Source organism: Protopterus annectens, chromosome 7.part1 (assembly GCF_019279795.1).
Source record: "Protopterus annectens isolate FY-2018-M chromosome 7.part1, PAN1.0, whole genome shotgun sequence".
Classification (NCBI taxonomy): Eukaryota; Metazoa; Chordata; order Ceratodontiformes; family Protopteridae; genus Protopterus; species Protopterus annectens.
Genome location: NC_056740.1, coordinates 268,918,713 through 268,942,658, shown reverse-complemented (window position 1 = coordinate 268,942,658; position 23,946 = coordinate 268,918,713). Strand labels below are relative to the sequence as shown.

At 35.2% G+C, this 23,946-nt stretch overlaps 1 protein-coding gene across 1 annotated transcript in view; it reads right to left on the bottom strand.

Moving 5' to 3' along the window:
- The window catches only part of LOC122807573 (proprotein convertase subtilisin/kexin type 5-like), a 572,244-nt gene that overhangs the window by 108,366 nt on the left and 439,932 nt on the right, over nucleotides 1-23,946 (bottom strand). The window contains exon 6 of the mRNA XM_044078486.1: nucleotides 23,035-23,258. Coding sequence (XP_043934421.1) covers nucleotides 23,035-23,258 — 224 coding nt within the window. The remainder of the gene's footprint in view (nucleotides 1-23,034; nucleotides 23,259-23,946) is intronic.

The following is a 23,946-nucleotide window of genomic DNA, read 5'->3' as shown; positions in this document are numbered from 1 at the left end:
TGGACAGGGTTCTGTCTAATCCTATGTCTGTGTAGCTGGACAGGGCTCAGTCTGATCCTATGTCTGTATACCTGGACAGGGCTCAGTCTGATCCTTTGTCTGTATACCTGGACAGGGCTCAGTCTGATCCTATGTCTGTGTACCTGGACAAGGTTCAGTCTCATTCTATGTCTGTGTACTTGGACAGGGCTCAGTCTGATCCTATGTTCTCTCTCCTGCCCCTCTTCTTACAACTCTTTCTTCAGCTCCCCACCCTCTACTTCTTTATCTTTTTCCCCCCCTGTATAAACTCTGTGTAAATTCTTTTTATATCTTCACTTCCCCACTGCCTATATGCTTATTCTTGCAACTGTATATTTTACCATTTCCATAAGATGTATCTTTAACCATAGATATAAAATGAATCTTTGTCTAACTGTTCTTTTTTTTCCTCCTCCTGACATCTCTTCTCCTTTATTTCTTTGCACCTTGTTTTTCCTACACTTCTCCTCTGATTTACTTCATTTGCATTTCACATCTATGTGTATTTTTTATTTTATGCTAACAATACAATTGTATAAGTTATTTTTACTTGTTTGTAAATTGTTTGTGTGCAATGTGTTAGAAATATGGAGCTTTAAGTGTGCAATGTGTTTGTAATATGGAGCTTTTCTCCCTGGGCCTCCACTGAAAACGGGCTTTCGGGCCCAGTGGACATCCCCGGTTATCAAACTGGAAATAAATAAATAAAATATAATAATAAATGTCTGTGTAGCTGGACAGGGCTCAGTCTGATCTTATGTCTGTATACTTTCAACCATGTAACCTTTACACATTCATTAGTCTGGAGTTGCAGAAGCATCATAATGAAGCAACACATCATTTTGTTTTCAGAAGCTGACCAAAGTTTAACAAGCAGCCTTGCTCATTTTGCTTGAAATTAGTGATCTGTTCTTATTCTATAACTTTAGCAAACTGTTGTTCTAAATGGAGCTTCCATCAAGAGATCATCAAATCTTTGTTTTTTTTTTGTTTGTTTTTTTACAGTAGAATTTTCTTTTTGTTATTGTGTTCTTATTATAATAGCATGCAGTGTTTTTATTTGTTGGCATATGTGTGAACTTTTGGAACAATTGGGATAGTTTATCTGGAAAAATAATGGGAGGTAAGCTAGCAACAAATATTTCTGGGCTTTGGATTTATCATACTTATCAATATTGCACATTTTGAAATATTGAGCTTTAATTTGACAGAATTAATTTAATATAAAGAAATATTAGGACAAAGATTTACTTGGTTGAAACACTGTGTTAAATGGACTTCAATGAACAAATTCACTCTGTGCCTAATAACAAATGTATCCTATTATATATTGATACACTGATTTAATCAAACTCTGATGGTGGCTTTATATACTAATTAATGTAGATTTCAATTACTCACTTACTAATTAAACAGATGATTCTGATCAGTATATTGTAAACTGACTCTACTTATTTGAACTTTATTTTTTGTCATGACTCTCTGTGGTGCAGATTTTGACAGAAACATACCCTTTCTTTAGCTCTTGTAGCCAGTTATCAGGACCCTTATTTTCTATTTTTTTGCGAAAATTGAAGTAGAACCCAAGTTTACAATGAGTGCTGAAAAAAAAAGGAACATTCATGAAATTTAGCATTTTAGGCAAAGTGGCATTCACCACAACCTGTATTTATTCTCATATTTACTACTTGAAATACCGTTATTGAGTATTCTGTACAAATGCTTCCCTGAAAAAAAAGTTTTTTGGGGGGGCTTCTTTTGATTTTAGCACTTTTCAGATCAATTAACTTAGGTCAGATTTTGTGAGTGATCCACTAAAGGTAGTACACACAGGCACATGTATCTATTTACCTCTCTCTCTGTCTCTGTATATATATATATATATATATATATATATATATATATATATATATAGTTATCTATCTATCCAGATACACACACACACACACACACACACACACACACACACACACACACACACACACACACACACACACACACACACATAGAAATTAATCTTAAAATTGGGATAATTCATAGATTCCATCTCATTAAAATAGAATTTCATTTTTATGAGATCTGCTCACCAGTTTCCCTAAAAGCTGTCAGATAAATAAGTGTGTTGTGTTAGCAAACAGTTATCCCCTAACATTCCTGACTGGCGATTGGAGAGGGGGCACAGTCCTTAGATTCCCTAGCTGTAAATAAAATAAAACATCTGTCTGAAATGCATGCATGCAATTCATCTACAGAGGATGACAGGACTGCTTTACATGTTCAGATCTTTGTGTTAGGAGTGTTGTGACAGCATGACAGCAGCAGGTTGTTAACAATGATATATATATATATATATATATATATATATATATATATATATATATATATATATATATATATATATACACATTTAGTATAGACTTTGGCTTATTCCTAAGTTTTGTTTAATGTATACTTGCTTAAATTGCATTCATTCTTTCTATAAATTGCTGTGATAATGCAATGTAATTAGAACCGAGTTGAGAGGAGTTCTCTTAATAATATAATGACCTGGTGCTTTAAAGAGTGTGCAAAACCATTTCTGATGTCATAGAAAGACAATACCCGATTATTCAAGCACCTTGGGTTTAATTTGGAGCTCAAAGAACAAAGTATCTGTCAAAGGGGAAAAGGAAAAGTCAGAAGGAATGCCTGCTTGCCTCTGTCAGGGATGAGAGTGAGGTATCCATGTCCAGGGCACTCTGTGTTAGAATTCTTACTGGAGAGTACAGCCCACAAAAGAACACTTATTCTAGTAAAACAGGGCTTCATGTGCAGCAAAATCTGCATTTCAAACTTATTATTAAGGAAAATTGATGCAAGATCAGATCTGCCTGCATGCAAGAGATAAGCTCTAGGAGAACGAGGATGAAACAATGAAAAGGGGAAGTAGATATGCAAGCTATTGCAGAAAATTCTGTTTGACAAACTAAACTCCCTCTCTTTCCCAAAGTAAGCTCCTTCAGAAAAGGCTGAGTACTGCAGGAAAATAAGGTAGAAGAAATGTATGGTTTTGCTATAACACTACTGGACAGGTGACTGTGTTGATGTACAGGACTGATGAGGTTAGCATGATGGTACATCCCTGGCAAGCTACATTGTTAATTTTATAAAAAGAAATGCAGGAAAAGGAGCATTTGATGAATAAATATAAAAAACAGGTATTTTATGTATGCAGGATGAAACATGTTATATTCAGCAGCATTTAAGTTCAGCTTTCATGAATGCATTAAGAGCTTTCAGTTTAAATATTATGATCTTTCTAGATCTTTTAGCATGTATTAAATGTTTTCATTCTTAACTACTGATGTATGTTTACAACGTCATTGTGTTTTATCTTGTTAAGAATTTCAAATATTGTCTGTCAAGTATATATACACCTCATAATGTTACTGTGCAGCCTTATGATCCAAATTGTTGATGGAAAGTGACCTGTACCATCCCATAATCCCAGTTACAAACAAACAAATGAATATTAACCCATCAATTAGATAAAGTTTTACTACACTGCAATGACTAAATCAGAATGGATTTGACAAAGGTAGATAAATCAATGACAACTAATGGTTCATAGAAAATGCCAACCCTCCCCTCTCCATGATAAATAATCAGATATCAGAATCAAACTTTGTACTTTGCATCTGTATGGTTAAGAGGTTAACCATTATACCAACCCTTTCTCTTTATAGGTAAACCCTGGGCTAGCTACCGTGTAGGCTATTTTAAGTCTAGCCAATTTCTTCAAAGGTGAGAATCAAACCCAGTACTTTGCGTTTGTGAGGTGAACACCTTATTTTGCCAACACACAACACCAATGGTAATTTCTTCTTTCATAAAATAGCATCAGGTAGCTGAATCTAATGCTTATGTTATATTATTTGACACAAAGAAAGCTTTTGTCATGTTAGAATGAAGTTATGTGCTATATTTTGTAGAAAAGAGAGAATTGAGGGTAAAAAATAAGATGGTTAAAAACTCTATACCACAAACCTTCCATTATGTTACCTCTAAATATGAGGATGTCTGGGGAAGCAGGAATAGAGAGAAGCAGACAGGGCTGCCCTTTTCCTCTAGGGTATTCAAAATAGTTATAGAAGAACTGTCCTTATGAATCTATTCTCTATTAGAAAATCTAGAAAGTGAAGTGAAAGACAAAGGATTATTTATATGCCTTGCAGATGACTGCATCATAATGGAAGAAAATATTAACAAGAAAATCCTGCCAGTCTTAACATCATACAGAAAGTTTGGAAAGTCACCTGGCCCCAAATATAGTAACACTAATATAAGTAAGACTAAAGGAAAGGGAAAGGAATGGAAAGGAAAGGAGAGGAGAGGAAAGGAAAGGAAAGAAGAGGAGAGGAAAGGAAAGGAAACGAGAGGAGAGGAGAGGAGAGGAGAGGAAAGGAAAGGAAAGGAAACGAGAGGAGAGGAGAGGAGAGGAAAGGAAAGGAAGAGGAGAGGAGATGAAAGGAAAAGAAAAAGAAAGGCAATGAAAGAAGAGGAGAGGGAAAGGAAAAGAAGGGAAAGGCAATGAAAATGAAAGGAAAGGAAAAGGAAAAGAAAGGAAAGTAAACAATGTCAGAGAGGCCATATATCACAGGTCAATTTTCCTGCAAATTTAGGTCTTGTGCCAGCATAATTGGAAATCTTCATACTTTAAAAATGAAAATTGCATGTTTTCCTAAAGAAGGGAGTTTAAACATTTAATACACTGAGAGGTTAAATAAAGGTGATAGAAATAATCGTATGTCCACACATTTTGTATAAATTAAAAAATGTGTCTTTCACTAGAAATCATATTCTGTCATGTGATAAACAGCATGCAATGAATGACTTCACCCCAGGAATAACAAATATATGGACTGCAAGGAACAGTGGGTGTATTCTGTTAGTTCTGGATATACAAGGTGCTCCACAGTCATGTGGTAAACAGCATGCAATGAATGACTTCACCCTAGGAATAACAAAGATATGGACTGCAAGGAACAGTGGGTGTCTTCTGTTAGTTCTGGATATACAAGGTGCTCCACAGTCATGTGGTAAACAACATGCAATGAATGACTTCACCCCAGGAATAACAAAGATATGGACTGCAAGGAATAGTGGGTGTCTTCTGTTAGTTCTGGATATACAAGGTGCTCCACAGTCATGTGGTAAACAGCATGCAATGAATAACTTCACCCCAGGAAAAATAAAGATATGGACCGAAAGGACTGGTGGGTGTGTCCTGTTAGTTCTGGATATACAGGGTGCTCCACAGTCATGTGGTAAACAGCATGCAAGGAATGACTTCACCCCAGGAATGACAAAGATATTGACTGGAAGGACTGTTGGGTGTGTCCTGTGAGTTCTGGATATACAGGGTGCTGCACTGTTATTCACATACTCAATGGATGTTAATGTAACACAGTATCTTCAGAGGTGCAATCTAGATGAGCTATAATGCCTACCACAAGAGCAGAATGTACCTGACAACCACATATATGAATGACAGGGTAACATGGCAAAAATGTTAGATTTGTGCAGGGGTCATGACCATAAATCAGTTATCTGGGAACAATCTTTGGTCAGTGCCCTAGGCAGGTTTAGGAAGAGTGATGTACAGAGCATAGAGCAGATCTCAGAAAGTATGCCAAAGATGTAAATACTTTAGTTGTTTTGTTGAATATTATAATAATACATATTTTTAATTACTTGTATAAAATTGTTATGATATTTCTCTTATATGTTAAAACAATAAACCTGTTTTGAAAAAAAAAAAGAAAGTATGCCAAAGAGAAGAAAATCCATCTGTAGAATGTACAACACTGACTGTCTGAAACATTGATATATGATAAAGTCATAGAAACAGTTAATATAAGCCAGATTACATTCTGTAATAGGACAATCAACAGACAATACCAGACCTCATCCAGATGTTTTTTGTGGCACAGGTAGTCAGGGATATATAAAGGTGGAGGGTAAACCATTTATTGGGGCTTTGGGGAGAAGAAAGCCTACTTGCTGTCTAGGGAACTTCAGTTAGGATTGTACAAACGAGTGCTGTCTCTTATCAGATAATTAGTGATCAGATATAGGAGAAAGGGTTGACATTGTTAAGACATGGACAAGATTCTGGGATTAGCAAATGCTTGTAAAACTAGTACATTTTCCATAGTAAATTATTTGTGTGTGACTGGAAACATGATAGCATATGATAAGGTTGTGGCCAAGAAAAGATTAACAATTTACATTTATTTTGGCCTCTTTCTTATAGCAAGACTTTGGCAGAAACAAGCTTTTTGTTACCTTACTCTGGAGACATGCAATTCATGGTTTTAAACTCACCCCAGATAACGAAGATGCATGCCTATGTATTTTTAAGGTTGCACATAATGCTACCTTGACTATTCCTCCATTAAGGTAGACAGCAAAGTCTATTGTAGCACATGGTTTTCAAAAGGCAGATTTCATAAGAATGAAATAGTGCTTTCCATGAAAGGTTATGGTGTCAGAAAGCTACAGTTCCAGAATGGGAGACAGTTTTTAACTACTTTGGTTTGCCATCTGAATTATCTTAAACATAGACCCCTAGCTGAGTATGTAACATACAATGTATACTATTTAAGACATATCCGAGGAAGTAATGTGTTGATGCAGTCAAGTAAATAGGCATAACATTTCCTTAATATTTTCCAATATATTCCTTAGTTATTTGCACTTATTTTGCTATCTTGTACTTTACTGGTTGCTTGGTTAAAAAAGGCATACAGACAATGCAGTCAATAAAACACTTTCTCAACTGAAACTTGATATAAACTTTCTAGTGTATAGCTAGAAATAGCCTCATTCTCAAAAAATTAAAATCCCCTACCTTTGTTAACAACATTACTATGGCACCAACACACAAATACTACTGGTACTGGAAAACAAAGTCTGTAAGTGTCATGCTGAATCAATGCTTCCCATTAAAATGAACCTCCTACTAAAATCAACCTTACGAATAAGACGATTACCATACTCATTCATCAAAAGTCAGGATGGAGATGACTCCCTAATGAAATGACACTCAAAATACTGAGTACTGACAAGCCAAAAAAGACAGAAAACACAGGAGCAGCGCGAATCTTAAAAATTGCTCTTTTCTTTTAAATTTCTTTTTGCAGGAAGGGCAACTTCCTCCAGCACCCTCTCCCCCATGTGGGAGACAAGACCTTCACACTTCCCAAATTTATATATACCAGCTCCAAGATTGTCATACTTCAGAGAAAGGGGAATATTCCGTGAAATGTCATCTGAGACTTTGTATATGTAAGTCAGTTCTTTCGGCCATTTAGTCTCCATATTTTGTCAGTCACTGTAGCAGAGATACAGACATTTAAAATGGTTACTGGATGATGGCATTACTTTAATGAGACTATGTTTTGGTTCTGACATGAGGAAAAGGACTTAACTAAACCTGCACCAGCAACATGGAACCAATTACTTGTAGAGACAATTTCTCAAATAATATTGGAAGGCTTCGAAGCTAAATTGAAGGTGCACCTACTAGAAGAAATTGCCTGTAATTGCTTTCATGACACTGAATAATCTGCTGTAGGCATACAGACTTAACAGTAACTAAAACATTTACAAGTACTACATGTAGGCCTCAGCCTGCTAATAGAACTCCAGCATGGAAATAATGTACACATTTCTCCATTGCTTGAAATATTGCAAATATTGATATTTCTTGCTACCCCTTTTCTATGTGCATTTACTTTTGAAGTGTATTTTGTTATTATATCACATATGATGTATTTTTTACTTGTATCAATTTGTTTTACAGCATTATATAGCTTCTTCCTCTGAAGCCTAGGTTATGGTAGAAACAGATTAATTGAGTAGTCTACTTAGCCAGTTTCCAAATTTCAAATAAATAAATGAATGAATAACACTTATTAACACATTAAAATAAAAGAAAATAAACTATATACTCTTTTTTTACCATTTAAGGCACATATGAATACCCTTCCTTCCGACACTGCGGTGGTGGTGCTGCGCTAGCGTTGTCGCCTCATAGCAAGACGTTGTCCCGTTCGATTCTCAGCTAGAGCGTCTTCTGGGTGGAGGCATATGTGAATGGGGTGTGCCTTCGTTGAAGGTTGTGCATCAGGGCTGGTAACGTGGTACGTAAAAATCCACTACCAATCATTAGCGGACCGGAGTTCCGCTGTGGCGACCCCTAACTGGGAAAAAGCCAAAAGACACAAAAAACAAATGAATACCCTTCTACATAGCATTAGATCCATAAGCACTCTTAATCATTTCAAAATATCTCTCAAAATACAATTATTTGAATCCTGGCTTTGCACATGTAACATTCCAGGTTAATTACTATAGCATTACTTATACAATTTGGCTGTTTGTACTAACTCTGTTAACATATCCCTTCTAACAACACTACTTCTCGATAAGTAGTTACATTCCTTGCTGCAACTCTCACCACGGAAGCATTACTAACTATGGACTACTTTGCCTAAGTGATTCTCCCTAATTCATTTCCTAACTAATGTTATGTTCCTCCACACATATAAGTCCAGCCATATATTTGTCTATATTCAAGTGTTTAAAGTCTGTTCTGTTTGATACTATGTATATGTTTTTGTTTTTACATTTTTATCCTGTAAATGTGTTAGCCCTCCTTTTTTTCTGTATAATTTCTGTTACTTGATGTTATGATTTTGCATGTAAGCTTAGGCTGGAGCTTTTCACCCCGGGCCTCCTCTGAAAATGGGCACTGTCTCAATCGGACCTTCCCGGTAAACAAATGTAAAATAAATAAATAACTATGAAGAGATTTTGCGCAGACACAGTTATTTTAATATACATAAGGTTTTCATGTTCTCTAAGGTCACTAGTCATTTTTTTACTTGTTATCTTGTACTTTGCTGGGTAAAACGTAACAAAAGGCTTAAAAAAAAAAAATCAGAGAACAAAGAGCAGAGAGACAACAATCAGCATTCCCATCAAATATCTGGTAGTTTTAAAAGAGGACTGAGGCTATGAGTTGTTAAAAGAGTACATACTGTAATTCAGATTTTACTTTTTTGGCCTCCTTTTCCTTACAGTGAGATGCTAAGCAAATCATTTAATCCAAATAGTGCTCTAAAGTAATTGAGCTAGGCTCATCAAAAGTCTCCTTGACTCCATGCCAAGTAAAAACTGATGAATGTATATGCAGTTCTAAAAGGATGATTTTTTTTTTTATTTACATATACATTTATTGCCATTTGATTACTAGGAAAGCCTGTCTGGGTAGGTGTTCACTTTTAGCAGATGCACAGTGAGAAAAGCTCCAAAGTATTAAAAGAACATTTTAAGAACAATAATTTTACAATCTTCAAAAATAATGTTTGATGTTGTGGTTATATAAAATATTACAATTATTACAAAACGAACCATACATAATATTGAGAAATAGAAAAACAAGTTTAGATATTTAGCCCGTCAGCTTTAATTGAGGTAGGATAGAGATTACATTATGTTTATGTCCTGGCAATTCCTACAAATTTAACAATTTATTTTCTGTCAGGATTACAAGAAATGCAAGTAATGCAATATTTTCAACTAATATTCTTTATTAAAAATTCTCACCCATTACAGTTTTAAATGACAGAAAAGTACTAAAAGGAATATTTATCACATTAAATTAAATAAGTTAGGAAATATATATTCTGAATAGGGAAGGTTGAATAAAAGTAACTGCTGGAATGCAACATGAGCTTAGCAATATTTACTAAAGACATTCAGTAAGAAACAATGCTACTCTAGTGTTAAAGTTGATCTGAAGACATCTACATATTTTGAAAATAGTTTAGCAGATGAAAGTGTTTGTTTTTCATTTTAATGGCCTGATAAAGCTTCATTTTAGTTCATCTGAACTGCGTTTTTTATTTTTATTCGATCAGTATTAAAGCTACCTGAGGATTATTACACAGACTTAAGAGTCTATTGGCCATTTCATAGTTGACAAACTTGATAGGAGTTATTTAAATAAATTGCTGAGGTCATACAGCTAGCTCTGTTTTAGTGCATCAGAATTTTCCAAAAAAAAAAAAAAACCCTCTGAGCTTTCATAAATAACTAGAAGACTGGTCCATTATCCCAGCACAAGAACATTTATATTCTAATCTTTCAGTTTGAACATTTGGTGGAAGATAAACTGTTAAACCAAAGCTTATATACTCCTCCATAAAATCTATTGTAGTTAATAACTATGGGATAAAACAGCAAGTGAGTTTGGTGCCTGAGGTAACATACTAATTTTGCATCCCTTAATCCCCTCAATGGCTCCCACCTCCAGCCCTGCCCTGGCACTAAGAATGACCTGCAAACTGTTGTGTGAAGCAACATACCATGTATTCTGCAAAGTGTTCCATACATATTTACTATTATCAAAACTTCCCAAGTCCAGGAAGACTAAACAGTAGCAGTCAGTAAACACATTACACTGTGTCAAAAGTGGCATTAAAAGTGTTATGTGTGACAAGATGTTTACAAAATCCTTTATTTTCCACTTTACAACGATATCAGGATGAACCACATATTCATCAGTATCAAAATATAAAACGACTGTATGATATTTAAGCAATTGATTTACATTTTAAGAAATGGCAGCTAAGCAGTGCCCAAAACATTTTAATAGAACAACGTTTGTTTGCTGGCAGTGGTATAAATTGTAAAATTCCAGCACTCAAGCAGAAAACAAAGTGAATAAACTACAAACTGGTGCACAGTGAAAACCTTAATTACAACAACTTGGAAGGCATAAATAAATGTTAGACTCAATGATCCCGTTATGAGCTTTGGGACATTAGTAATATAGCTGTGTTATGTTGTAAGAGTGATGTCTCTATTGCAACATTCACATGTTAAGTTGGGAGACATCTAGCATAGTCTTACAATTTCTATGTCAGATGTTATTGACACAAAATTGCTTCACCTTTTATAAAAGGGAATTCATCATTTTCTGTCTTCTTGTATACCTACCAAAAAAGAACTGCTCTTTGAACTGCACATTCTACTCCCACATCAAAACTTTTCCTCTTTTATTCAAGTAAGCAATTTAGTCAGTTTCCTTTTTAGAACCGCCACTTTTATTGTAGTCAAAAGTTGAATAAAACCTAGTGCTTTTGTTATAGGGAAGGTTAAAAGACTGGAAACTTTGTCAAGAATGGCATGGGTTTTGTCTAAACCGAATTAAATTTGCAGTGACATCTATCGCAAAGTTTCTCAGTATTGATAAAGTTTTTTAGAATTGTATGTGTTTGCCTTTGTGATCAAATATTATAATCTAGGCCTTGCTTTTAGCTGAGTATGGACTGCTTCATTTACTGTGTTGATACACTAGAATCCATAAGCCTATTTTCTTCTTTCAGATGTGGGCACGCATTTCTGCTTCATTCTTTTCCACATCACAGGCATAATGTACACAATTATTATTAATTTTAAGTTTTCACTTTTCCTGAGTTTGAGCATTGTTAGACTTTTCATTTTGAAAATGTGCGTTAGTCTGAACAGTCTAACATTTGTTTTACCCTGCAGAAAGCCAGTCAACAGCAGGAAGTTCACACACACACACACACACACACACACACACACACACACACACACACACACACACACACACACACACACGCACACACACGCACACACACACACACACACACACACACACACACACACACACACACACACACACACACACACACACACGCATACATTTATTGCCATTTGATTACTAGGAAAGCCTGTCTGGGTAGGTGTTCACTTTTAGCAGATGCACAGTGAGAAAAGCTCCAAAGTATTAAAAGAACATTTTAAGAACAATAATTTTACAATCTTCAAAAATAATGTTTGATGTTGTGGTTATATAAAATATTACAATTATTACAAAACGAACCATACATAATATTGAGAAATAGAAAAACAAGTTTAGATATTTAGCCCGTCAGCTTTAATTGAGGTAGGATAGAGATTACATTATGTTTATGTCCTGGCAATTCCTACAAATTTAACAATTTATTTTCTGTCAGGATTACAAGAAATGCAAGTAATGCAATATTTTCAACTAATATTCTTTATTAAAAATTCTCACCCATTACAGTTTTAAATGACAGAAAAGTACTAAAAGGAATATTTATCACATTAAATTAAATAAGTTAGGAAATACATATTCTGAATAGGGAAGGTTGAATAAAAGTAACTGCTGGAATGTAACATGAGCTTAGCAATATTTACTAAAGACATTCAGTAAGAAACAATGCTACTCTAGTGTTAAAGTTGATCTGAAGACATCTACATATTTTGAAAATAGTTTAGCAGATGAAAGTGTTTGTTTTTCATTTTAATGGCCTGATAAAGCTTCATTTTAGTTCATCTGAACTGCGTTTTTTATTTTTATTCGATCAGTATTAAAGCTACCTGAGGATTATTACACAGACTTAAGAGTCTATTGGCCATTTCATAGTTGACAAACTTGATAGGAGTTATTTAAATAAATTGCTGAGGTCATACAGCTAGCTCTGTTTTAGTGCATCAGAATTTTCCAAAAAAAAAAAAAACCCTCTGAGCTTTCATAAATAACTGGAAGACTGGTCCATTATCCCAGCACAAGAACATTTATATTCTAATCTTTCAGTTTGAACATTTGGTGGAAGATAAACTGTTAAACCAAAGCTTATATACTCCTCCATAAAATTTATTGTAGTTAATAACTATGGGATAAAACAGCAAGTGAGTTTGGTGCCTGAGGTAACATACTAATTTTGCATCCCTTAATCCCCTCAATGGCTCCCACCTCCAGCCCTGCCCTGGCACTAAGAATGACCTGCAAACTGTTGTGTGAAGCAACATACCATGTATTCTGCAAAGTGTTCCATACATATTTACTATTATCAAAACTTCCCAAGTCCAGGAAGACTAAACAGTAGCAGTCAGTAAACACATTACACTGTGTCAAAAGTGGCATTAAAAGTGTTATGTGTGACAAGATGTTTACAAAATCCTTTATTTTCCACTTTACAACGATATCAGGATGAACCACATATTCATCAGTATCAAAATATAAAACGACTGTATGATATTTAAGCAATTGATTTACATTTTAAGAAATGGCAGCTAAGCAGTGCCCAAAACATTTTAATAGAACAACGTTTGTTTGCTGGCAGTGGTATAAATTGTAAAATTCCAGCACTCAAGCAGAAAACAAAGTGAATAAACTACAAACTGGTGCACAGTGAAAACCTTAATTACAACAACTTGGAAGGCAGAAATAAATGTTAGACTCAATGATCCCATTATGAGCTTTGGGACATTAGTAATATAGCTGTGTTATGTTGTAAGAGTGATGTCTCTATTGCAACATTCACATGTTAAGTTGGGAGACATCTAGCATAGTCTTACAATTTCTATGTCAGATGTTATTGACACAAAATTGCTTCACCTTTTATAAAAGGGAATTCATCATTTTCTGTCTTCTTGTATACCTACCAAAAAAGAACTGCTCTTTGAACTGCACATTCTACTCCCACATCAAACCTTTTCCTCTTTTATTCAAGTAAGCAATTTAGTCAGTTTCCTTTTTAGAACCGCCACTTTTATTGTAGTCAAAAGTTGAATAAAACCTAGTGCTTTTGTTATAGGGAAGGTTAAAAGACTGGAAACTTTGTCAAGAATGGCATGGGTTTTGTCTAAACCGAATTAAATTTGCAGTGACATCTATCGCAAAGTTTCTCAGTATTGATAAAGTTTTTTTAGAATTGTATGTGTTTGCCTTTGTGATCAAATATTATAATCTAGGCCATGCTTTTAGCTGAGTATGGACTGCTTCATTTACTGTGTTGATACACTAGAATCCATAAGCCTATTTTCTTCTTTCAGATGTGGGCACGCATTTCTGCTTCATTCTTTTCCACATCACAGGCATAATGTACACAATTATTATTAATTTTAAGTTTTCACTTTTCCTGAGTTTGAGCATTGTTAGACTTTTCATTTTGAAAATGTGCGTTAGTCTGAACAGTCTAACATTTGTTTTACCCTGCAGAAAGCCAGTCAACAGCAGGAAGTTCACACACACACACACACACACACACACACACACACACACACACACACACACACACACACACACACACACACACACACACACACACACACACACACACACACACACACACACACACACACACACGCATACCTTAAAATGGCATTTGATTAATACATGTTGAAATAAGAGGACTACTTCTGTGAACAATTTTCTATATGAGTATGAGTGAGCAGAACATAACGTAGCCATATGCATATATCTAGACATTGGAAACAAAGAGACTCCTTCCAGAAAATAATACTGTTGTACATTACTGACACTTTAAATATTTTCAGCATACTTATGGTTGAAGGTAAAGGCACTTCGGTAAAATGTTGGTGCCATTCAAAATATGTAAATGTATTCCAGGTTGTAGGTAGAAAGTGATTTTCCTAACTATGGAGCTTGTTTTTTGATTGCATGTAGTAGATTTTGATGAGATAATGTAAGTTCCTTATTTTATTAGTGCAAACTATTTAGTCAGGATAAACTAGTTTAGTGGTATAGATGTAGTATTTTGTGCATAAACATCTGTTGTTCATACAGCGTTCTGTTTTTGAAGGACATCCAGCTTATCTTGTTTAAGACAATACACTGTTGTACAGGTGAGGGAGGGCTGTCACCATTTTGTTAATTTTATTGTAGACACTACTGACTTTGTGTGATAAATGTTTATTGAGCTTTCTTACAGCTCAAGTGCCATATATGAGGATTGGCATAAGCAGAGCTTTGTGTTCGTACCTGGCTAATTTCTGGTGTAAGAAAATGTTTTATCCTATGCACTTCACCCAGTTTGAAGTCTGTTTACCTCCTGACTGTGTTGATGTATTCTTTGAAAGAAAATTCATGTTCTGTGATGGTCCCTAGGCAAATTTTCTCCTTTAGAGCATCAGGCCTAGCTGGGACTGTGCCATCATTAGTCCATGTTTTCAATAAGAATCACATATTTGTTGACAATCCAATCTGTGGGGGATTCTTATCCTGTATGCAGTTCACATGCTGGTTTATCAGTGGTGTCAGCACAGTGGATCAGTGAAGATTTATCTAAATACTGGACAATTTGTACTCCTGATCTCTGGTAAATTCCCATACTCGACTCATGACAGTTCCTTCTGTCATCTTACTGCCTGCATACCTCTCAACTATCCAGATTTTTGCAGAATGTCCAGATTTTTGCCTCATATTTTTGGTCTATTCCTCATAAAATTTTTATGTTCTGGCAACTTGCTGGAAAATCATTGAGGACTGATGTCAGAAAATAATAACAGACATTTGATTTTAAAATTTTATACCCTTCAAAAAATCCATGTTAAGGTAAAACCTGTTATTCTATCAACTTTCTAAGACTGTAAGAGCAATATTTAAAAATTGTCCCTACTTTTGGGCTTTTGACCCCCATTATTTATGACTTTGTCCAGATTTCCTGCTCTAGGAGTTTGACATGCATGTTTCTTCCTGCGAGACATTTCATGAAGTCTTTCAAGACTGATGTGTAAGAATCTCCTTCATTTAGTCAATGGGCCATCAGTTTGTTATTTATAAGGCCAAAGGCTTTGGTGAAATCAAGAAAGACAGCAGCTACATACAGTTCTATGAGCTTTTGCAGACAGATTTTATAGATATTCCAAGGCCATTTTGTCTTGTGACCATTTACACTCTGCCAGTTCCCTCTTTATGACCTTCCAGATATAGTCCACAAGCTGGGTAATGGCAGTGTGAGTCCATTGTTTAGTTCTAAAACATCAACAATCAAACAGCAGACACAGAGGTCAGATGAAGCTGACTCACACCAGCTACAAAAATTAACAGTAGAACTCAAGGATCTGAAAAATCAGATTATACATTATCGATTTTTCAAATCTTTGAGTTTAGTGGTTAATTCTTGCAGTTAGTTTTAAAACATGTTGTGTTTGTGAGATTTTATAATGTCCTTAAAGTTAGCTGGAGAGTTAGTGATGTACCACATTTTCTTATTTTTTTTAGCTCAAGAACTCGGTATACTGAAATGACAGTACTTCTCAACTTTGTGCATCATCTGTTTCTTGAAAAGATGATTATAGTGATTCTCACGTTTATGGCACTACCCATTTCTTAAAGCTCCTGTTTATTATCAGAGTTACAGTTATTGCGATGAAGGATACAAATTTATCTCATTAAGGCTGGCAGAGAGCTATCCACTGATGCTGAGACAAGCATTTTAATTTTTTCTGAGGGGGCTGCAAATGAAGATTGGTAAATTCAGACTTGACCTTGCTTCTTATTACATTTATTCATGATGAGTGAATTGAAAGTTGGTGTTGTAGTTTGTAATTAAGGAAACACAACTTATGAATATGCCTGGTGCTGTAACATATGACATTATGCATACTGTTAGGTTATTTACAGCCTTCAGAAAATACGTTTTTGTTGTCCCATTGCTTGCTGAATTGTCAGTTGATGTTTATTTCTCAGAGCATGAAATCTAAATTTGCTTTTATATCTCTGGTTGCTTTGTTGGGTTTCCAAGCTTTACTCTCATTGTCTTAGCTTCAGAAAAAAGGTTTAATCCAAACTAGGTTGCTGATCTTAATTCTAATCTGTCTTACTTCTGTGTTTGTCAAATGTGTTAATAAAGATGTGAGGAAATGCTTTTGTTGCTGGGTTGATGTCTGATCTAAACAAAATTGTTACAGCAACATTAAAGATTGTACACATTTCAGGCACACACTACCCCAGTAGAGTGATTTCCAGTAACAAAGTACATAATAGTGCCCAGTAGGTTATGTGTTACTGTGGAAATAACACATGCCCAAAGATGTTTGGAGGCCAGATGCATTAGGCAGAGGACCTCTACACCCCTAGAAGGGAATTATTTTCATAATAACACACATGCCTGGAGAGCATTATTGCTCTTAGAGAGTTGGCTACCTGTAAAATTGTTTTGAATTTGTTTCTTTTTTAATAATATATACATATATTTTTTATATTTCTGATGTAAAATAGTTCATCCTCTTAATGAATCAAACTTGCTTTAGTATATGTATTTTTGCTGGAGGAAGTATTTTACATCAAAAATCTAAGATATGTAAATATATACACATAAACACACACACATTTGGAAGCACAGACCCACAAACTCATATTCACAACCATAGAAAAGCACACATATATATTAAAAAAAAGATAGACACAGAAACAAACACACACACACACACACACACACACACACACACACACACACACACACACACACACACACAGCACTTAATAGACACCTTCTGTGTATGAACACAACTCCGGAAGTCTCATTCTGAGGAAATGAATGTTAAAAATAAACAAGTAATTGCACTACAAAGCATTACTACTCTTCACCCCTCCCCCTTTACTGTCCATGGTTTTGCAGCTGATTGATTTTTCAGTTAAACTTCTGATGATTACAGTCAGTAAATAATTACAGACATTAAGCCATACCTAACCCTTAACATTTAATAAATCCATGCTGATAGACTTCCTGTTGCAGTCAGCACAATCTGTTGTCTGATACTGTCTCACTCACTTACACTTGTGCTGTCACATATTCACCGATGACACATACAAAGACATGCACTCACAGGCTTTTCTTTTTTGTTATATTTAGTTTTTATTTAAATTTTATGCATGCTAAACAAATCTCTGCTAAGTTAGTGTAAAATGGTAGCCATTTGCATTTTAAGTGCTTAATATGCTGCAGTGAAGAGGCAGACTTGTATTTCAGAAGGAATTACCTGTACATTAGCACGTTGTGGAGAACATTCATTCTTCAGTCAGGATTCAATGTATAATTTGCCCCTTCCCTAATCACAAATAAAAACTAAATGAAAACTTCAGCCAAGCTGGAACTTCCACTGAGTGACCTCTCAAACCTCTTGTATCAGAGGCACATGGGATATATGCAAATGACCCTTATGAACATCAGATGTTCTCACTCTTTGTTTTAGTTTATTAGTTGGGATGTATTGCAGTCATCCTAATGGTAATGGACATCAGCTGGGTAGAATAGCCTTGTGTTTCTCATGCTTAGTCAAACACTCTGCTTGTCCTGTGCTGATGAGGTGATAACAAGGCCGAAATATACATATCCACAGCTAGTGGGATTTGGCTTTATTGGCCTGAAATTGTCCAATGAAACAAATTAAAAAGAAATAAGTCATGGGCATTCAGAATCACCATATAGGTGAAACACCTGATGTTCATAAGGTTCATTTGCATATATCCAATGTGCCTCTGATACAAAAGGATTGAGAGATCACTCAGTGGAAGTTCTAGCTTGGCTAGAGTTTTCATTTAGTTTTTACTGATTGTTTTTTTCTGTATGACCTTCTCACTCATTGTTTTAGTTTGTTAGTTGGGATGTTTTGCAGTCACCCTAATGGTAATGGACATCAGCTGGATATAACAGCCCTGTGTTTCTTATATTTATTCAAACACTCTCCTTGTGTTGTCCTGATGAGATCATAACAAGGCTGAAATATGCATATCCACAGTTAGTGGGGTTTGGCTTTATTGGCCAAAAATTGTCCATTGCAACAGCTTAAAAAAAAGATAAGTTATGGGCATTCAGAATTGCCATATAGTTGAAACACTTGATGTTCATAAGGATCATACCATGTGCTTCTAATACAAGAGGTTTGAGAAGTCACTCAGTGGAAGTTCTAGTTTGGCTGGAGTTTTCATTTACTTTTTACAGACTGGTGTTTCTGTATGACCTTCTCACTCTTTTTTAGTTTGCTAATCACAAGTAAAACAACCATGTCTATGTGACCTATAGCCAGTCAACATTCAGTTAGCACTTTCAGCGAAGACATACTATAATTGGATCTGATCTGTTTGACTATGTTACTATGCTGAAGACTGCTAGTCTGAATGTAAATACATTGCAGCAAGTTTGTCCAATCTTGCACTTGGAATAAGTAACCAGTGGAAAAGCTGCAGGGCAAGTCATTTAGTTGCAAGTGACTTGAAGCACAACTTTCCTACCCCCTTCTCTTCAGGGTTATGCATTGAATCACATGCAAATGTTTCTCAATATACTACTACTTAACTTTCCCAGTCTTTGTGTAATGTATTTCTCATTTTCCTTCTGGTGTGTAACAATCTTTTATTATATTGGCATTTAATACCTGTTCCATTACTGCATCTATTGATATGCTCTATTTTACTTTACTGTTGTAATATTTGTATACTTGTAAACTCACCTTAATATAATAATAATAATAATAATAATAATAATAATAACAACACAGTAGTATTAGAAATGGTCCAAGGGGTGGCTGAAAAAGATCTTTCAAACAGTCCAACTATGTAACAGACAAATTTTAAACAAATAAGTAAATCCATCATAGAATGATTCCAAATCAAACTGTCCTCTGTGCTTCAAACAGCTTGTAGTATCCTAAGGTTGAAGGACATATACTTTCTTGAGATGTCTTGATTCATAGTATGGAATATACCATTTTCCTAATAACCATTAGTTTGTGCTTTATCCAAAGTCTCAAGACTATTAAAAACAAGATTCCTCAATCCATCTATCTATCCATCCATTTTCTACACCATTTGTCCTGGTATGGATCATGCTGTTATCTAACTGAGTAGATAGATAATAATTCCTTATCCCCAGCAACAAATCTCCACATATTTCTAAGTGAGGTAAGAGATATATTCCCTCCAGCATGCCATGGGATTTCCTAGCATTTCCCTCCCAGAGTACCTGGCCTAGTAAACCTGTTGTGGGAGGTATTCAGTTGACATCAGCCCAAGTGCCCAGTGTAAATCAGTTGACTTCTTCTAGCACAGAGGATAGGTGGTCCTACATTGACAGCCTCTTTGCCCACAAAAACTTCAACCTTTGTTATGGGGATTTAGCATAGCTAATTTCTGAATTTTTATTTATGATTTCATCCCTTCAGTCATTACTCAAAGCTCATAATCACATCTGAAGAGGTGGGCAAAGACTTCCTGATCAATTGAAAACTTTTTCTTATGATTCAATTCTTGTTTCACCACCACAGTTAGATAAAATAATCATTGACAACAACACACTGTCAACTACATAATCTCCTTGTTTCATGTGAATAATATCCCAAGGCATGTAAACTTTTCCATTACAGGTGTCTTCACCCTTCACCTGCAGAAAACAATCCACTCTTTTAAGTTAGAAAATGTGCCCTCTGATTTGAATGCATTGATTTTTATTGTAACCACTTCATATGCAGTAGTGGGTTGATTCATTAGACCCTGAAGATCATAGTTTCTTGAAGCTAAATGGACAACATCATCTGGAAAAAAAAAGATACAGCCCCCCACCCCCAATGGACATGCTGCACAGCTTAGCATTATCTTATTATCATGTCCATCAAATTAATAACTAGGAGGGGAGAAAAGATGTACCCTTGGGAGAGTACCATGTGCACCTTGAAAATATTTGACTTAACTGTGACAATTCAATCATAATTCTTGCTCTTCATATATCTGTGGAAACTCCAATTTATTGTAGCACCTCATTAAAGATGTTCTGGAGTAGGTGGTCATAATTATTTTCTATAAAATGAATAATGACACTATTACCTAAGTCCCACTGCCTCTACTGTATCTCTTCAAGGACATATAGCTGATCTACTGTTTCATGGTTAGGATATGATTTGTGTTTCTCCTAAAATTTCAGAGATTTCTCCGTTAACAAAATCTGTTTTCTAAAACTATTGAGCATGCATTCTCACAAAGGCTGAGAAGCCTGCTCCTGCTATTTATTTTATTTTATTTTTTATTTAACATTTGTTGACCGGGAAAGTCCGACTAGGTTCCACAGATCCTGTTTTCAGCGGAGGCCCGAGGAGAAATGCTCTAGAAGCATGTCTTTAGCATGTGTATTACTGTAACTTAGCTTCTACTGTCCTGTTTTAAAAATGGAGACACAACCTTCATCTGTTACTTCAGAGCTTTAATACCTACCTTCCACACAGTGTTGAAAAGATACATTAAGCATGATTCCACAGCAATTTCCACAGCCTGCAGGATTTTCATTTCTATATCATTCACTTCCATAGATTTACCGCAGTAGAACTGTTTAACTGCTGTAGTGACCTCATCTAAATAATTAATCCAAACCTGCCAGTTACATTGATAGTACATTCTTACATAGAGATCAATCACCAAATAGTGGTGTTTATCAAAGTATTCTTTTGTACTTCCCAATATTTATTGATCCTTGCTGAGAAAAGCCTAGTTAAGGCTTTACTTTCCTGACTAGGGCAGACTCTCTTTGACACATTCCGAAAGTCATTCTCTATTGCCTTACCAAACGACACCCACATACATGCATCCCCTTCTGTGATGACCATACCTGAACTCTTTGTGGTCTGTCAGCAACTATCAAAAATCTATAGATTTCCCTGCTATCATTGTATGGAAGGGCACTTTCTTTAACTTGATGGCTTTCTTAACCTCTGTTGACCACCAAATGGTCCTAGAGTTACCACCATTAAAATCAACGACCACCTTTAGGATACAGGCCCTTGACACTGCCTCAGATATTGAAGTCCTGAACATCCACATCATCTTCAAGTATATGGGAGGAACTTTTCTTAAAGAAAAAGTTGAACTCATTCATGAAAAAGCATCAGCTTGACATTCCCATGTTTACTCGCATATTCATTCTCCTTACAATACAAGGCAGCAGTACTACAGTTCCACAATTAAATAAAGGCTGCTGCCAGTCTCAAAACAATTTAATAAATGTTCATCAATTTACAAAAAAAAAGAAAGAAAAAGAAAGAAAGAAAAAAGAGAGAGAGAGAATGATGTGATGCTGTTTGCTTATTCTTTTAAACTCAAACCCGGGTACTACCTTCTTCCATCTCATCCATGTTGTCACTATTATTCCTTAACCACAAAAACCCACTGTGGCAGCAAGGCCTTTGCTATTGACAACACCATCATTCAATAAAATACCCCCATTACATTTGTGCTGTGGCATTCTCCCACTTAAAATAGAGCCATGTTCAACAGCAAAACCAGATAAAAAATGAATGAACACCAGTGGAAGCAATAAATCCAAACACAGGACCATAACTGAGTTAATAGTTAAGCGCTTTCACTCACTTTAATCAACATGAGCTTCTTGAGAACAAACAGTTTCCCAACAGTTTCAAAATGCATTTATAAACTGTTGTCAATTAAATCACATGACATTCTTAAAGAAACCTAACCATTTATAAAAATAAAAAATAAATAAATAAAATAACCAATTTAAATACAATAATCTAATATGATGTATTGTAATACATACAGTATTAAGTAATAAAATAAGACACTTATTATTGTACACTAAAATAATAGGTAGTCAACATAATGAACTATCTATTTCTAGCCATTGTTAAGAAACATTTAATGTTAATAGTGCCATTGAGGCCTGGAGTTTCGTCAGCAACCAAAACTATTTGCCACAAACTTTTTTTACATTCTAAGAAAGTCCCATAGTCTCCTGTAAAAGGATCAGAATTAACCCTTTCTAATACAAAGAAAGAAAATTTCAGGAGATTATTAGAAAGGGTTAATTTATTTATTTTTTATTTGTATAAATGGTTAGATTTCTAAGGCTGCAAAAATCTTTGGCAAAAGACAAAGTGTCTATAATTTTGCCATTTGTATGAAACTGTGTACTTGCCAGTCACAGAATTGTCCTGCTACCATTTAGTTTTTGTTCCTCTTTCATTTTTATGATTTGCTTATCTCCTTAATCAGTGGCGTGACTGACCACAAATAGGATGTGCTAGGCCCATCCTACTTTCATGGTCATAATTAAATAAATAAATCAATAATAAAACTACATGCAGAAAGCTTAAACATACCTATACAGTCTACTGAATCATAGCAGATATTGCAGTGGGCTGCACATTTCTTACAAAAACCATCCTCATCTGGATAGTATTGTAAGGAGCAATTTGTCACACAATTGTTGTTTTCGAGATATAGGCCTTCTGGACATGATAAGCATTTTGTTTTGCTTTCATCACATGTCTGACAAGATGAATCACATGCTTCACACGAGCCTTCATTATTTTGGAAGTATCCCCTGTAATAAAAAAAAAAAATGCTTAGTTTAGTTACCCTAATTTCAAATGCTGTTTTATGCTAACATATAAAAATGTAAGGCATTTTAACAGTTGGCTAGGTAATACAAAAGGCCATTTTTAGAAAATAAATTATGCTCTGTGGAAGGTGCTGACATAAGTGTGCAGTGCTATTTCTAAAGGTTCCCATACTTCCCTATACTTCTAAAAGTATGTCACAGACTCTTTAACTAAAGGTTGACCTATTCCTAGTACAACTCTGTCTTCCAATGTAAGTAACTGGTGTGCAGAGCACAGTTCTCAATATCCCTTATGTAGATGGGTAGAGACCAATCTGCAGCTTCTTACTGATCGTTTCTGTTCTTTCTGATGGTTTCGGTTGAACAGCGTCTGAGCTTCAAAACTTGGAAAGACATGCTCCTCTCTCCTATCCTGCACTCTGTTTTCACCTATCCCCCTTATTCAACCTTATTACCAAAAAAAAAACACTCAATTACAAGCTGTCAAATCAAAATCAGGTACACAAACACTTCACCCAACTAACTAACCAATATCAAAGACCAAACTGCTCCTTTGTATAAATCTCCTCTCTTTTTGACATAGTACTCTCTCTGTTATGACCTGTCATCTTATTTAACTATCAATCAAAACCCCTATCATCACCCCCTTAAACATGTAACCTCCATCACT